Genomic DNA, 15,621 nt, shown 5'->3' with positions numbered 1-15,621 from the left:
TCTCTCTAAAAATGTTTCAACTTAGGCCACTTAGACTGTGTCCTTTGTCATGGCAGTAATGACACACTTGCGGAAACAAATAACCAGTTTTCTGACGATCCTTGTTTTTGGACACTGGGGGAAGAGACTGAAACCTCGTAGTAGGAGGTGACTTCTCTTCTCTCTTATGTAGGGAGAACTACTGGGTGCTTTGCTTGTGAAGGTAGTTTTATGTGTCAACACAAACTCATCAGCAGCTGCAGCTTTCTCAAGTGTGAGATCCTTGTGCTCATAAATGTACGGTAGCAACCCTTTTGTGAAGGCAATTCTTTAACTGCTCAAGTACTATGAGTCTTTGAATCATCAAGGTCCTTGACCTCTTGAGAACCACACCACTGATCAAAATTGTTCCCTTACGAATTCAACATGGCTTTGGGATTCTGTGTTTTGTAATTTACAAAATATTTCTGTTTGCCCTTGGGACCAACTCGTAAACAGGAAGTATAGCAGCTTTAATAGTGTCATAATCTGAACTCTGGTCAAGAGAAAGCGGCGTACACTTTCATGAGCTTTCCTCACAAGAACACTTTGGAGGAGGCAGTGACCAGATATCACGCGGCCATGTTAGGGATGTGGCAATCCGCTCAAACAAGTCAAATATATACTGTACCTCCATCTCCTTTCCGCTGAAAGGCGGTACAAGCTGGCTGTTCCGACCAAGACCAAACACTATTGAGGGTGCAGGATAGACTGACTTGATTCAAAGTGCTTCCAGCTCTATCTCTCTGGCATGCTACCATCTCTCTTTTAATTGATTGGCATGCTCGTGTTCTTGTTCCTGTTCTCGTTCTCTGGCAGCACATTCTTATCGTCCTGTTTTAACCAAATGGCCTGCTCCAACTCTAATTTCTCTTCCTCCAATCTCTCCCCACATGTTCATTCCCTTTCCATGTGCTTGAGCTCTAATTTCTGTTGCACCCATTTTGCCTTTAGTTCTACCTCGGGCAGTTGCAAGTCTACAGGGTGTATTGTACCACCTATAGGACCCTTTTCATCATCCTTCCTCTCTGGGAGGATTTCCTCCTCCACCAAAGCAGTACCAATTAACACTGACTACTGTTTTTGGGTTCAACATGTACCACTTTGATGTCATAATGCTTTGCAATGAGAAGATTTGTCTTCGTACATTTATCAAGTAACTCCCAAGTAGGGTTCCCCACAAATGCTCCCAAATCAAAGTCCATCTGTTTTGTTTATTAGCTTGTGTGTTTATGCACTTTTTCACAGATTTCACCACCCTCTGAGTGGTTGTCAGTAACAGACACTCCACCACAAAAGTGTATTTTGAAAATACAAATCTCCGGGCACAGTAGAGCTTCAGAGTAGCTGATTAGAGTGACTATCATACCCATGGGAAACGATATCCCGGACTTGCCCCAATTTCGTTAACGCTCCCCAATAAGAAAACCAATAACATTGTTGCTCACCAGAAATAGGGAACTAACAAATAAGCCCTGAACAAACAGAATGAAACAGGTGGGGTTTTAGGAGAGGTTCTTAGACACCCATGGCGTGTTCCCTGAAAGTTGACTAGCAACAAGAATCTGGGTCCTAAAAGATACCCCCATAAGTGCCCACTTAAGTTGCCCTGAGAAAAGACAAACCAAAATAAAAACCCACGCCAACTTATAATATGGAGCTAAAAGCAATTGGAGCAAATCAAAGGGGAGAACACAGGATAAAATACTTCATTTTTATCAGACTCAAAGAGTAAGAGCTAAACCATGGTCAAGAACTTCCAGCATCTCTCATGCCAAATGGAGCACCCGGGTCAGCTGCTCTTAAATATCCCCTGTGCCAGCACAACTGACTAATGAGGCAACAGGTGAAACACATCCTGAACAACGAGGATGATTCCAATCAGGTCAAACCCAAACAGAACCATCCTCAAAAACAAAAATGAGCAAAACCCCAAAACCTGCGTATAATATGTTGTAATATGTTTCTGGAGTTAAACTGTAGCCCTGACAATAATATATTTCCCCTTAGTACCCCCTGTTCCAGACCAGCTGAATGTTGACTCAGTGGATGCCACATCAGCTGCTGTTAGCTGGAGCCAGCCACCAGGATTGGACCAAACCCAACATCATTACCAGATCTCCTACCACTGTCCAGGGACAGAACCACACATCACTACCACATCTTCACACAGCATCACTCTCTCTGACCTGCAAGGTGGTACTCAGTACTCTGTCACTGTCTGTACTGTGCTGGAAGATGGAAGGAAAAGTCAACTGGTGTTAACAACCCTCACCACAAGTAAGGAAGTACACTATTTGTTTTTGCATGTGTTTTGTTGTTGTTGTTGTTATTATTATTGACTTGGTCTATTACCAAATAGGGCTATCTTCTGTATACCCCCTTACCTTGTCACAACACAACTGATTGGCTCAAACGCATTAAGAAGTAAATACATTCAACACATTAACTTGTATGAATGCACATCTGAAATGCATTCCAGGTGACTACCTCATGATGGTGGTTGAGAGTATGTCAAGAGTGTGCAAAGCTGTCATCAAGGCAAAGGGTGGCTATTTGAAGAATCTCAAATATAAAATATATTTTGATTTGTTTAACACTTTTTTTCGCTTACTACATGATTCCATATTTGTTATTTCACAGTTGATGTCTTCACTATTATTCTACAATGTATAAAATAGTCAAAATAAAATAAACTTGAATGAGTAGGTGTTCTAAAACTTTTGACTGGTAGTGTACATACATTTTACATACCACCACCCACCTCTTCGGGGGACATTTTAATTATTTTTTTTTACAGCTTTTCTGCTACGTGTACATACATTCTACATATACAGCAATCACATAATAATACATTACCAACAAGCTCTTTAATCCCACCCCTCAGCCACTCTCAGCCCATCCCACCTATCACCATAGACCTCAGCTCTTTAATCCCACCCCTCAGCCACTCTCAGCCCATCCCACCTATCACCATAGACCTCAGCTCTTTAATCCCACCCCTCAGCCACTCTCAGCCCATCCCACCTATCACCATAGACCTCAGCTCTTTAATCCCACCCCTCAGCCACTCTCAGCCCATCCCACCTATCACCATAGACCTCAGCTCTTTAATCCCACCCCTCAGCCACTCTCAGCCCATCCCACCTATCACCATAGACCTCAGCTCTTTAATCCCAACCCTCAGCCACTCTCAGCCCATCCCACCTATCACCATAGACCTCAGCTCTTTAATCCCACCTATCACCATAGACCACCCTTGTTTGGTTTCCATGTGCCATATATTTTTCAATTGTGCTGTGATGTTTTACAAACATTTAGAACCTTTCTAGTCAAAGAGATCCACAGATTGTGAGCTTAAGATGAAAACCTTTCCTACGAGTATTATTCTATCATTTATTGAATATGGCTTTTCATATCACCCAACACTGTTATTTGTAAGGTTCATTTTAAGCGAATGTTGTAATGAAGTAACCTACTTAAGTATTATCTCTGGTGTCAAACTGACTAGTTATCTAAATGACTGTAATGTAAATGAAATAATCATAGTGGATGTGTCAGAGTGGGATGTAAAGGTACAGTATCTTCCCTGATGAGAAATATATGATGGTGATTTTCCTGAATATTTCGTATTTCCTGATCTTCCTTTCTATTTACAGGATCCTATCTGATGGAGCTGTTTTCAAAGGCTGGACTAGAAGATCATTATGAAAACAAGCTGACGTTAAGTACTGTCCTTGAGATAAATGCTGATACTACATCAGATGAACCTCTTACCACTATGCAGGCACTTCCAGGGGCCTTCCTGAAGAAGTTAATGATGGCAAATCTGAATGCAAGGAGTGTTAAATGTATGTCCACTGATGCAGAAGTTTCATTTCCGGGTACAGACCGTTTTGAGAATCTAAAAAGTGACTCTGCTAACAGTGATGTCATTAATCCACTGGACCTGATAACTGCCCTGTTTCTGTGCTCAGATGGTTTCCTGCAGCAGGAGATGGTCCAGAAAATGTCCATGTGTCAGTTTGCTGTTCCTCTGCTGCTGCCCAACTGTGACACAGAACAAATCACTTTGATGCTGTGGGCCTTGAGGGACATAGTGAAGAAGTTTAGACTCTCTTCCCAAACATCCACAAAGGCTTTTGTGGAGGAGAGAATTGTACTCTCTGATATTCCCATGGTGTCCTTTGTTAGGTTAGGTGAGATTAGAGTGTCCAAGTCTCAGATCTTGAACAAACTGCTTAGTAACCCTCAGCAGTACCATGATACATTTGTTCATCATGATATGGAATGTGGCGATGTCCCCCATAGAATCTCAGATGGTCTGGTTGAAATCAGCTGGTACCTTCCATGTGGGAACAGAAACATAGACATGTTCACTAAGCCTATGGTGGTGGCCAATCTCAGAGGAGACATCAGGTCCTTTGAAACACAGTTCTCCTTTCTGTGTCAAACATCAGCTGCAGTTTACATTTTCACTGATGATTTAAAGGCAGATCTCAATTTGTTGAAAAGCAAAAACACAAAATCAGAGTTATTTCTGGTCGTCAACTCTCAGAGAAAATCATTCAGAGTAGACACATTAAAACAAATGATCACAAACTGCAGTATCAATGAGCAAAATGTGATTGTTAAGAAAAAGAAAAACGATGCAGAATTTGTCAAAACGCTGCAATCATCTGTTGGTGACATCATTGAAAATAGTCCAGACCGGTTGACAGTGGAAAACATGACTGAGGTAGCTCGTCACAGTGGAATTCTGGTTGATGAAGACCGCCATGACTGTCAGAGTGCCAGGAAGATGGCAGATGAAATCACCAGCAACATCAGAGACACAGTCAAATTTAAAGACAAACAGCTACCCTTACAGGGGCAAATCTGGAAAGAGCTTTCCAAGTTGGAGAAAGAGAGATGTAGACTGAGAAAACAAGGGGATCAAGACATTGAACACTACAGGAGCTCTCTGAAGAAAAAGGAGGAAGAGCTGAGAAAGAAACAATATACATTTTACATGTCAGATGCAATGAAAAGCTTCATTTTAGGATTGTCAGGTTCAGGAGCGGAGCGTTCCTATTTCCTCAAATGGATGCGGATAAATCTGGACAATCTGTCACGTCAGAACCTGTCTAGTTTGAGGGACCGGTACAAAGATCTTTGCCAAAATTCTCCTGAGAAAAAAGACGACATTATTCATTTGGATAAGCAATTATCTGACTGTTCCTTGGGTCTAGAACACTTCCTGCGTGAGTTGGGCCAGTTATATGAAGCTGCCTGCTCCCTCCCTGAAGACAGCCCTCAAAGGGAACAGATGGAGAATCTCCCTGAATTGTGTGCTCAGATGCTGTTGGATGGTTTCCCCATTGAGCTTGTGGATGGAGATGCATCAAATATCCCTCTGAAATGGATATCAGCTGTTCTGACTCAGCTTCATACTCTTGTGGACTCTAACAGCAAGATCCGGGTTGTGACAGTTTTAGGGGACCAAGGTACTGGGAAGTCCACTCTCCTCAACACCATGTTTGGAGTCCAGTTTGCTGTCAGCAGTGGAAGATGCACTAGAGGGGCCTTCATGCTGCTGATTAAAGTCAACAAAGAACTCAAGGAGGAACTGAAATGTGACTTCATCATGGTGATTGACACAGAGGGGTTGAAATCACCAGAGTTGGCTCAATTTGATAAACACTATGAACATGACAATGAACTGGCCACACTGGTAATTGGACTCAGTGATGTCACTATCATCAACATGTCCATGGAGAACAACACAGAGATGAAAGACATTCTGCAGATTGTTGTTCATGCTTTTATCAGGATGAAGGAAGTGGGGAAGAAGCCAGTATGTCATTTTGTGTACCAAAACGTGTCAGACATGTCTGCTCATGACAACAACATGAGAGAGCGGAAGAAGTTGTTGGAACAGTTGAATGAAATGACCCAGGCAGCAGCCAGAATGGAGAAGAAGGAGAATATCACCAAGTTCACTGATGTGATGGAGTATGATCCAGACACTAGCAGCTGGTACATCCCAGGACTCTGGCATGGGACTCCCCCTATGGCTCCAGTCAATGTTGGCTACAGTGAGGCTGTGTATGATTTAAAAAAGAGCTTGATGCAAGACTTAATCAAATGCCAGAGTAATGATGACATGACACATTTCCTGAAGTGGACAGAAAGCTTGTGGGAGTCTGTCAAATTGGATAAATGAATTGTAAGTGTCAGAAACAGCTTGGTTGCAGATGCATACACCAGTTAATGCTTTAAGTACAATGGTTGGGAACGGTTCTTCAATAAGGACATTTATTCCTGGATAATGGGTGCTGAAAGCAGAATATAAAACAGATCCAAACCCCCAAATGAGCATATGAATCGTGCTGAAGGACTTGTCCTGTCATCCCAATGGTGGAAGCAGTTTATTACCGTCACTAGGACAGCAGAATCCCTGCCCATCATGTTCTAAGTGTTCTAAGTTACCAGTTAGAATAGTAGAATACACAAGGTGCAATTTAGAAATGTGGTTTTATATCAGCAGTTTTTCTCTTGTTATGTAAGTCATTGACAGTCAGTCATTTAGCCCATGTCAGCAAAATATTTTTAGATTGCTAAGTTAGTTTAGCGGCCAGCTATCTAAACTATTATGGTTGGGGGGGGGGGTCTAACTTGTATGTCAGTCTAACTCAGATATTATATTAAAAACTACAACCATTTTTCTCCAACCTACTGCAATATGTGTAGAATTCCAGCCAACTTGCTTTAAAATTGTCACATTTTCTCTACACCCCATGGCAAAAGGTGTGAAATTGCACGAAGTTGACAAAAAAGTGTACAAAGTGTATCTCTGCTGTCAAAATGCAATACATGTTATTGTATGGATGTGGGTATACAGACCTTCGAGCAACTGCGGTCCCTTATGAGATAGTTTTGTGGCCCATCCCTGGTCTATGGCATGGAAAGAGCAGGTGTCCTTAATGTTTTGTATACTCAGTGTATACAGTCAGGATGGAAAACCGCTTTCAGTGGATAAGACTGACAGATACCTGCAGTACAGGAAGGAAGGAGGAGTTATACCATACATACTGTAGACTGACAGATACCTGCAGTACAGGAAGGAAGGAGTTATACCATACTGTAGACTGACAGATACCTGCAGTATAGGAAGGAGGAGTTATACCATACATACTGTAGACTGACAGATACCTGCAGTACAGGAAGGTGGAGTTATACCATACATACTGTAGACTGACAGATACCTGCAGTATAGGAAGGTGGAGTTATACCATACATACTGTAGACTGACAGATACCTGCAGTATAGGAAGGTGGAGTTATACCATACATACTGTAGACTGACAGATACCTGCAGTATAGGAAGGAAGGTGTGATTATGTTTAGATTACCATGACAACACGCCTCTGAAACGGAAGCATACATACTGTACCCCGGAAAAGGCTTTTATAGTCCTGGTCTTCGTCTGATACAACTGGGATGTATTGTATTAAGGGCTACTGGGATGTATTGTATTAAGGGCTACTGGGATGTATTGTATTAAGGGCTACTGGGATGTATTGTATTAAGGGCTACTGGGATGTATTGTATTAAGGGCTACTGGGATGTATTGTATTAAGGGCTACTGTAGTTGCGTGCTAAACGATTATGTAACAAGTTTATTATTATTTTGTTTATTTTTGTCAGTTTTGTCAAACGTAAAGAATGTTTTTACCTCTGATTTAATAAAGAAATTGCAGCATTATTTTACTGTAGAAAAATGCATGTAACATTGTATGATTCCTCTCCCAAACATCAAACTAACAAGGATGTATAGTTCAACATTTATTGTTTAACAAAAAATGTTATTGACACAAAGTTATTTTTAATTCATTCCCTTTTAGGAAATTAAATACATAAATAATAAAATGTATGAAACTACTTGAATGAACATTTATTGTAATTCTAATGAATTACATCACGATTATATAATCAGACAGTTGCACTGTTCTTAGTATCTCATCAATAATCTGAAAAGAATGTACAATTTGTCAATAAATCAGCATTTGTTAAACATGCAGTCCGGGAACTACTTCAGGATTGGTGGGTCCCCTGCGGAATGGTTGAGCTAACGTAGGCTAATGTGATTAGCATGAGGTTGTAAGTAACAAGAACATTTCCCAGGACAGACACATCTAATATTGGCAGAAAGCTTAAATTCTTGTTTAATCTAACTGCACTGTCCAATTTACAGTAGCTAATACAGTGAAGGAATACCATGCTATTGTTTGAGGAGAGTGCACAGTTTTGAACATGAAAAGTTACTAATAAACAAATCAGGCACATTTGGGCAGTCTTGATACAACATTTTGAACAGAAATGCAATGGATCAGTCTGAAACTTTGCACATACACTGGCCATCTAGTGGCCAAAATCTAAATTGCAGCTGTGCTGGAATAATACATTATGGCCTTTCTCTTGCATTTCAAAGATGACGGTGAAAATTACAAAGAACGGTTATTTTTTTACCAGATCTAATGTGTTTTATTCTCCTAGATTCCTTTCAAATTTCCACAAACTTCAGTGTTTCCTTTCAAATGATACCAAGAATATGCATATCCTTGCTTCAGGGCCTGAGCTACAGGCAGTTAGATTTTGGTATGAAATTTTAGGCAACATTTTTTTTTAAAAGGGGCCGGTCCTTAAGAGGAGCACCTGCAATTCGTTATATATATATATATATATATATATATATATATATATATATATTCGTTATATATATATATATATATATAGATAACGAATTGCAGGTGCTCCTATATACACATGTACACATATATATGTATATACATATACGTACATATATCGTATATACATATATATACAGTTGAAGTCGGAAGTTTACATACACTTAGGTTGTCGTTATTAAAACTCGTTTTTCAATCACTCCACAAATTTCTTGTTAACAAACTAAAGCTTTGGCAAGTCGGTTAGGACATCGACTTTGTGAATGACACAAGTAATTTTTACAACAATTGTTTACAGACAGGTTATTTCACTTATAATTCTCTGTATCACAATTCCAGTGGGTCAGAAGTTTACATACACTAAGTTGACTGCCTTTAAACAGCTTGGAAAATTCCAGAAAAATATATCATGGCTTTAGAAGCTTCTGATAGGCTAATTGACATAATTTGAGTCAATTGGAGGTGTGCCTGTGGATGTATTTCAAGGCCTACCTTCAAAATCAGTGCCTTTGCTTCACATCATGGGAAAATCAAAAGAAATCGCCCAAGACCCCAGAAAAAAAATTGTAGACCTCCACAAGTCTGGTTCATCCTTGGGAGCAATTTCCAAATGCCTGACGGTACCACGTTCCTCTGTACAAACAATAGAAAGCAAGTATAAACACCATGGGACCACGCAGCCGTTAAACCGCTAAGGAAGGAGATGCGTTCTGTCTCCTAGAGATGAACGTAAAAGTGCAAATCAATCCCAGAACAACAGCAAAAGGACCGTGTGAAGATGCTGGAGGAAACAGGTACAAAAGTATCTATATCCACAGTAAAACGAGTCCTATATCGACATAACCTGAAAGGCTGCTTAGCAAGGAAGAAGCCACTGCTCCAAAACCGCCATAAAAAAGCCAGACTACGGTTTGCAACTGCACATGGGGACAAAGATCATACTTTTTTTCCACCATAATTTGCAAATGTCCTCTGGTCTGATGAAACAAAAATAGAACTGTTTGGCCACAATGACCATCGTTATGTTTGGAGGGAAAAAGGGGAGGCTTGCAAGCCGAAGAACACAGTCCCAACCGTGAAGCACGGGGGTGGCAGCATCATGTTGTGGGGGTGCTTTGCTGCAGGAGGGACTGGTGCACTTCACAAAATAGATTACATCATGAGGGATGAAAAATATGCAGATATATTAAAGCAACATCTCAAGACATCAGCCAGGAAGTTAAAGCTTAGTCGCAAATGGGTCTTCCAAATGGACAACGACCCCAAGCATACTTCCAAACCTGTGGCAAAATGGTTTAAGGACAACAAAGTCAAGGTATTCGAGTGGCCATCACAAAGCCCTGACCTCAATCCTATAGGAAAATTGTGGGCAGAACTGAAAAAGCGTGTGCGAGCAAGGAGGCCTACAAACCTGACTCAGTTACACCAGTTCTGTAAGGAGGAATGTGCCAAAATTCATAAACAAGAAATTTGTGGAGTGGTTGAAAAATGAGTTTTAATGACTCCAACCTAAGTGTATGTAAACTTCCGACTTCAACTGTGTGTGTATATATATATATATATATATACACACACAGTTGAAGTCGGAAGTTTACATACACTTAGGTTAATAATAATATATATATATATATATATATGGATATTTCGTAGGAATACAAAATGGATGCTGTAATACACATTTAAGGGGACCCATTTTTGCTCGTGAGCACTACTTTTAAAATTACTGGCTGAAACTATACAAAAGGATTACTAACTGATAACATAGTGTAGCACTGAACATAATACATGAAAAGCACTTTACACATATTATTATTATTATCATTACAGTGTTACAGTTAAACAACAAAAACATACAGTATTAGGAGGGATTGTTGTATAGCAATGCATAAGTACCAACAAATACCCTAAAAACAACATGAAATATTTGTACATCAATAATACTATAATTACATGTACAACAACATACTGAGGACTGGTCCATAACATCTAACAGAGGAGGTTTTGTTGTTTACTAGTCTCTTAAAGTCATGTCATCACGGTCTTCTGGCCAGGAGAGTCAGCGAGACATCATCCTGACAAACTCTGTGGAAAGAACACAAAATATGAGCTACATTTTTATTAGTATGGTGACAACATAGTGATTATTAGTATAGTGACAATACTGTGAGTATTAGTATAGTGACAATACTGTGAGTATTAGTATAGTGACAACACTGTGAGTATTAGTATAGTGACAACACGGTGAGTATTAATATAGTGACAACATGGTGAGTATTAGTATAGTGACAACATGGTGAGTATTAATATAGTGACAACACAGTGAGTATTAGAATAGTGACAACATGGTGAGTATTAATATAGTGACAACATGGTGAGTATTAGTATAGTGACAACATGGTGAGTATTAGTATAGTGACAACATGGTGAGTATTAATGTAGTGACAACATGGTGATTATTAGTATAGTGACAACATGGTGAGTATTAATGTAGTGACAACATGGTGATTATTAGTATAGTGACAACATGGTGAGTATTAGTATAGTGACAACACAGTGAGTATTAGTATAGTGACAACATGGTGAGTATTAGTATAGTGACACCATGGTGATTATTAGTATAGTGACAACATGGTGAGTATTAGTATAGTGACAACACAGTGAGTATTAATATAGTGACAACATTGTGAGTATTAATATAGTGACAACATGGTGAGTATTAATATAGTGACAACATGGTGAGTATTAATGTAGTGACAACATGGTGAGTATTAATATAGTGACAACATGGTGATTATTAGTATAGTGACAACATGGTGAGTATTAGTATAGTGACAACATGGTGATTATTAGTATAGTGACAACATGGTGAGTATTAGTATAGTGACAACACAGTGAGTATTAATATAGTGACAACATGGTGATTATTAGTATAGTGACAACATGGTGAGTATTAGTATAGTGACAACACAGTGAGTATTAATATAGTGACAACATTGTGAGTATTAATATAGTGACAACATGGTGAGTAATAGAATAGTGACAACATGGTGAGTATGAGTGTAGTGACAACATGGTGAGTATTAGAATAGTGACAACATGGTGAGATTAGTATAGTGACAACATGGTGAGTATTAATATAGTGACAACATGGTGAGTATTAATAAAGTGACAACATGGTGAGTATTAATAAAGTGACAACATGGTGAGTATTGGAATAGTGACAACACAGTGAGTATTAGTGTAGTGACAACATGGTGAGTTTGGTGATAACATTGTGAGTATTAGAATAGTGACAACACAGCGAGTATTAGTGTAGTGACAACATGGTGAGTATTAATATAGTGACAACATGGTGAGTATTAATAAAGTGACAACATGGTGAGTATTGGAATAGTGACAACACAGTGAGTATTAGTGTAGTGACAACATGGTGAGCATTAGAATAGTGACAACATGGTGAGTATGAGTGTAGTGACAACATGGTGAGTAATAGAATAGTGACAACATGGTGAGTAATAGAATGGTGACAACATGGTGAGTATTAATATAGTGACAACATGGTGAGTATTAGAATAGTGACAACATGGTGAGTATGAGTGTAGTGACAACATGGTGAGTATTAGTGTAGTGACAACACCGTGAGTATTAGTATAGTGACAACATGATGAGTATTAGTATAGTGACAACATGGTGAGTATTAGTGTAGTGACAACATGATGAGTATTAGTATAGTGACAATATGGTGAGTAATAGAATAGTGACAACATGGTGAGTAATAGAATAGTGACAACATGGTGAGTGTTAGTATAGTGACAACACAGTGAGTATTAGTGTAGTGACAACATGGTGAGTAATAGAATAGTGACAACATGGTGAGCATTAGTGTAGTGACAACATGGTGAGTAATAGTTTAGTGACAGCATGGTGAGTGTTAGTATAGTGACAACACTGTGAGTATTAGTATAGTGACAACATGGTGAGTAATAGAATAGTGACAACATGGTGAGCATTAGTGTAGTGACAACATGGTGAGTATTAGTGTAGTGACAACATGGTGAGCATTAGTGTAGTGACCACATGGTGAGTATTAGTGTAGTGACAACATGGTGAGTATTAGTATAGTGACAACATGGTGAGTATTAGTGTAGTGACCACATGGTGAGTATTAGTATAGTGACAACATGGTGAGTATTAGTGTAGTGACAACATGGTGAGCATTAGTGTAGTGACCACATGGTGAGTATTAGTGTAGTGACAACATGGTGAGTATTAGAATAGTGACAACATGGTGAGTAATAGAATAGTGACAACATGGTGAGTAATAGAATAGTGACAACATGGTGAGCATTAATATAGTGACAACATGGTGAGCATTAGTGTAGTGACCACATGGTGAGTATTAGTGTAGTGACAACATGGTGAGTATTAGTATAGTGACAACATGGTGAGTATTAGAATAGTGACAACATGGTGAGTAATAGAATAGTGACAACATGGTGAGTAATAGAATAGTGACAACATGGTGAGTATTAGTATAGTGACAACATGGTGAGTATTAGAATAGTGACAACATGGTGAGTAATAGAATAGTGACAACATGGTGAGTATTAATATAGTGACAACATGGTAAGCATTGTTGTCACAGCATTGTGAGTTTAGTATGGTGAAACAGAGTGAACATAGTGTTGTAGTGTAGAGCAACCTTCATCATATCTCATGTCACATTTCCTCTCTGATCCATTAGTTCTCCCCTTATCCCCTCTCTCCTTCTTTCTCTTAGTTTATTTCTACTCCTCTCCACACCCTTTCCTCCCACTCCCTTCCCTCCCCCTTTCTTCCTCCTCACTCACCCTCTCTCCCCTTTCAAGTTCACCAAATCGTCTCCTTTTCTCCTCCCACTCTCCCCTCACCTTCTCCCCCTATTCCACACTCTCCCCTCACCCTCAAAGTCGAGCAAGCCGTCCCCGTTGAGGTCGACATCTCGGAGGATCTCGTCGATCTCTGGTTGGTTGAGCTGCTCCCCCACCAGCTTTTTCATGGCCTCCTTCAGTTCAGCCAGGCTTATCTGACCATCCCCGTTAGAGTCAAACTGGAGAAGAAGAAGGACGGGGAGGAGGAGGACAGGAGGTGAGGTGAGGGGGAGAGAGTGGTAGAAAGGGAGGGGGAGAGGAGAGATTAAATGGATAGAAAGAACAGGTTAAGAGAAAATAACTTGTAATTAAATTTGTGGTCTTACATTATAAACAGATATAATATGACTAATATTGTCTCTCCGTACTTCTTTGAAAGCATCCCTGAGCTCCTTCACTCCTATCATGTCTGCTGTCTCTGCCAACATTTTAGGACCCATCAGCTCCACAAAGTCCTCAAAGTCCACTCTGCCGCCACCTAGATGGAAACAAGAGTCATTACAGAAATGGTCACAGGGGTGATGAAGAGCTTCAAATACTATACACAGAGGGTATGCCCTCGCTTTCTCTGGTTAATGTGTGTGTGTGTGTGCGTGTGTGTGTGTGTGTGACTCACAGATGTTCTGGCTGAGTTCGATGAGCTCCATCTCTGTGGGCATGTACCCCATAGTCCTCATGCACTCTCCCAGTTCCTTACAGCTGATGTAGCCATCTTTATCCTTATCAAACTCCCCGAACGCCTCCTTCAGCTCTGCACAGGGATGAGGGGGATGGGGGAGAGGAGAGAGGGGTAGATACGGGTGAGGAGAGGTGGATGGGGGAATGGGAGGAGAGAGGGGTAGATACGGGTGAGGAGAGGTGGATGCGGGGAGAGGAGAGCGGGGGGGGGTGTTGAATAGAAATGAGAAAAATAGACATGGTTTCTTATATTCATTTTAGACTCTTTGACGACAAGTCACACCCATAGCTGCAGGAAGTAGGAGGGATGAGGGTGCTGCAGCCCCCCTGATACATATTTTTTTAAATATAATTGTGAACAAGGTCTCTATTACTCCTGTATGAGCGGTGGAAACACCTGCAGCCACATCAAAGTATCTTTCAGTTTGAGGGAGGACAACACAGTAGAGCCAGAACACTGGGATTCATTGGTGTTGTCTGGGAGTAAATACAGTATGTTGAAAATATGAGTATGTATGGAAAAGACAGGAAGATGGAGAGAGGGAGGATGGTGGTGTTGACTGAGGAAACAGGGAGAGAGGAATGATGGTGGTGTTGACTGAGAGAAACAGGGAAGGAGAGGGAGGATGGTAGTGTTGACTGAGAGAAACAGGGAAGGAGAGGGAGGATGGTGGTGTTGACTGAGAGAAACAGGGAAGGAGAGGGAGGATGGTGGTGTTGACTGAGAGAAACAGGGACAGGTGGAGGATGACGGTGTTGACTGAGAGAAACAAGGACAGAGGGAGGATGACGGTGTTGACTGAGAAAACAGGGACAGGGGGAGGATGACGGTGTTGACTGAGAGAAACAGGGACAGAGGGAGGATGGTGGTGTTGACTGAGAGAAACAGGGACAGAGGGAGGATGGTGGTGTTGACTGAGAGAAACAGGGACAGAGGGAGGATGACCGTGTTGACTGAGAGAAACAGGGAAGGAGAGGGAGGATGGTAGTGTTGACTGAGAGAAACAGGGACAGGGGGAGGATGGTGGTGTTGACTGAGAGAAACAGGGACAGGGGGAGGATGGTGGTGTTGACTGAGAGAAACAGGGACAGAGGGAGGATGGTGGTGTTGACTGAGAGAAACAGGGACAGGGGGAGGATGACGGTGTTGACTGAGAGAAACAGGCACAGTGGGAGGATGACCGTGTTGACTGAGAGAAACAGGGAAGGAGAGGGAGGATGGTAGTGTTGACTGAGAGAAACAGGGACAGGGGGAGGATGACGGTGTTGACTGAGAGAAACAGGGAC

At 40.8% G+C, this 15,621-nt stretch overlaps 2 protein-coding genes across 3 annotated transcripts in view; one reads left to right on the top strand and one right to left on the bottom strand.

Annotated features, from left to right (window-relative positions):
* The first annotated feature begins 3,683 nt into the window (after positions 1–3,683).
* LOC149980318 (up-regulator of cell proliferation-like) lies at positions 3,684–8,073 on the top strand. The gene has a single exon (XM_090188001.1). It carries the CDS (start codon positions 3,689–3,691, stop codon positions 6,221–6,223), a length of 2,535 nt encoding a protein of 844 aa, XP_090044127.1. The 5' UTR covers positions 3,684–3,688; the 3' UTR covers positions 6,224–8,073.
* A 2,641-nt stretch (positions 8,074–10,714) lies between these two features.
* The window catches only part of LOC110498425 (calcium-binding protein 2-like), a 40,119-nt gene continuing 35,212 nt past the window's right edge, over positions 10,715–15,621 (bottom strand). For both annotated transcript variants that reach the window (XM_090188022.1, XM_090188023.1), the window contains exons 4-7: positions 14,273–14,407; positions 14,025–14,134; positions 13,688–13,835; positions 10,715–10,828 (exon numbers count right to left, since the gene is read on the bottom strand). In XM_090188022.1, coding sequence (XP_090044148.1) covers positions 10,803–10,828; positions 13,688–13,835; positions 14,025–14,134; positions 14,273–14,407 — 419 coding nt within the window. In that variant the 3' untranslated portion in view covers positions 10,715–10,802. The remainder of the gene's footprint in view (positions 10,829–13,687; positions 13,836–14,024; positions 14,135–14,272; positions 14,408–15,621) is intronic.

The sequence above is a fragment of the Oncorhynchus mykiss genome, chromosome 10 (genome assembly GCF_057628025.1).
Source record: "Oncorhynchus mykiss isolate SJ-2025 chromosome 10, ASM5762802v1, whole genome shotgun sequence".
NCBI classification, from domain to species: Eukaryota; Metazoa; Chordata; class Actinopteri; order Salmoniformes; family Salmonidae; genus Oncorhynchus; species Oncorhynchus mykiss.
This window is presented reverse-complemented; position numbering and strand designations above follow the sequence as displayed.

Bases quoted from the DNA above. Each gene is read 5' to 3' on its own strand.
- LOC149980318 (XM_090188001.1), top strand. From the start codon at position 3,689: ATGGAGCTGTTTTCAAAGGCTGGACTAGAAGATCATTATGAAAACAAG.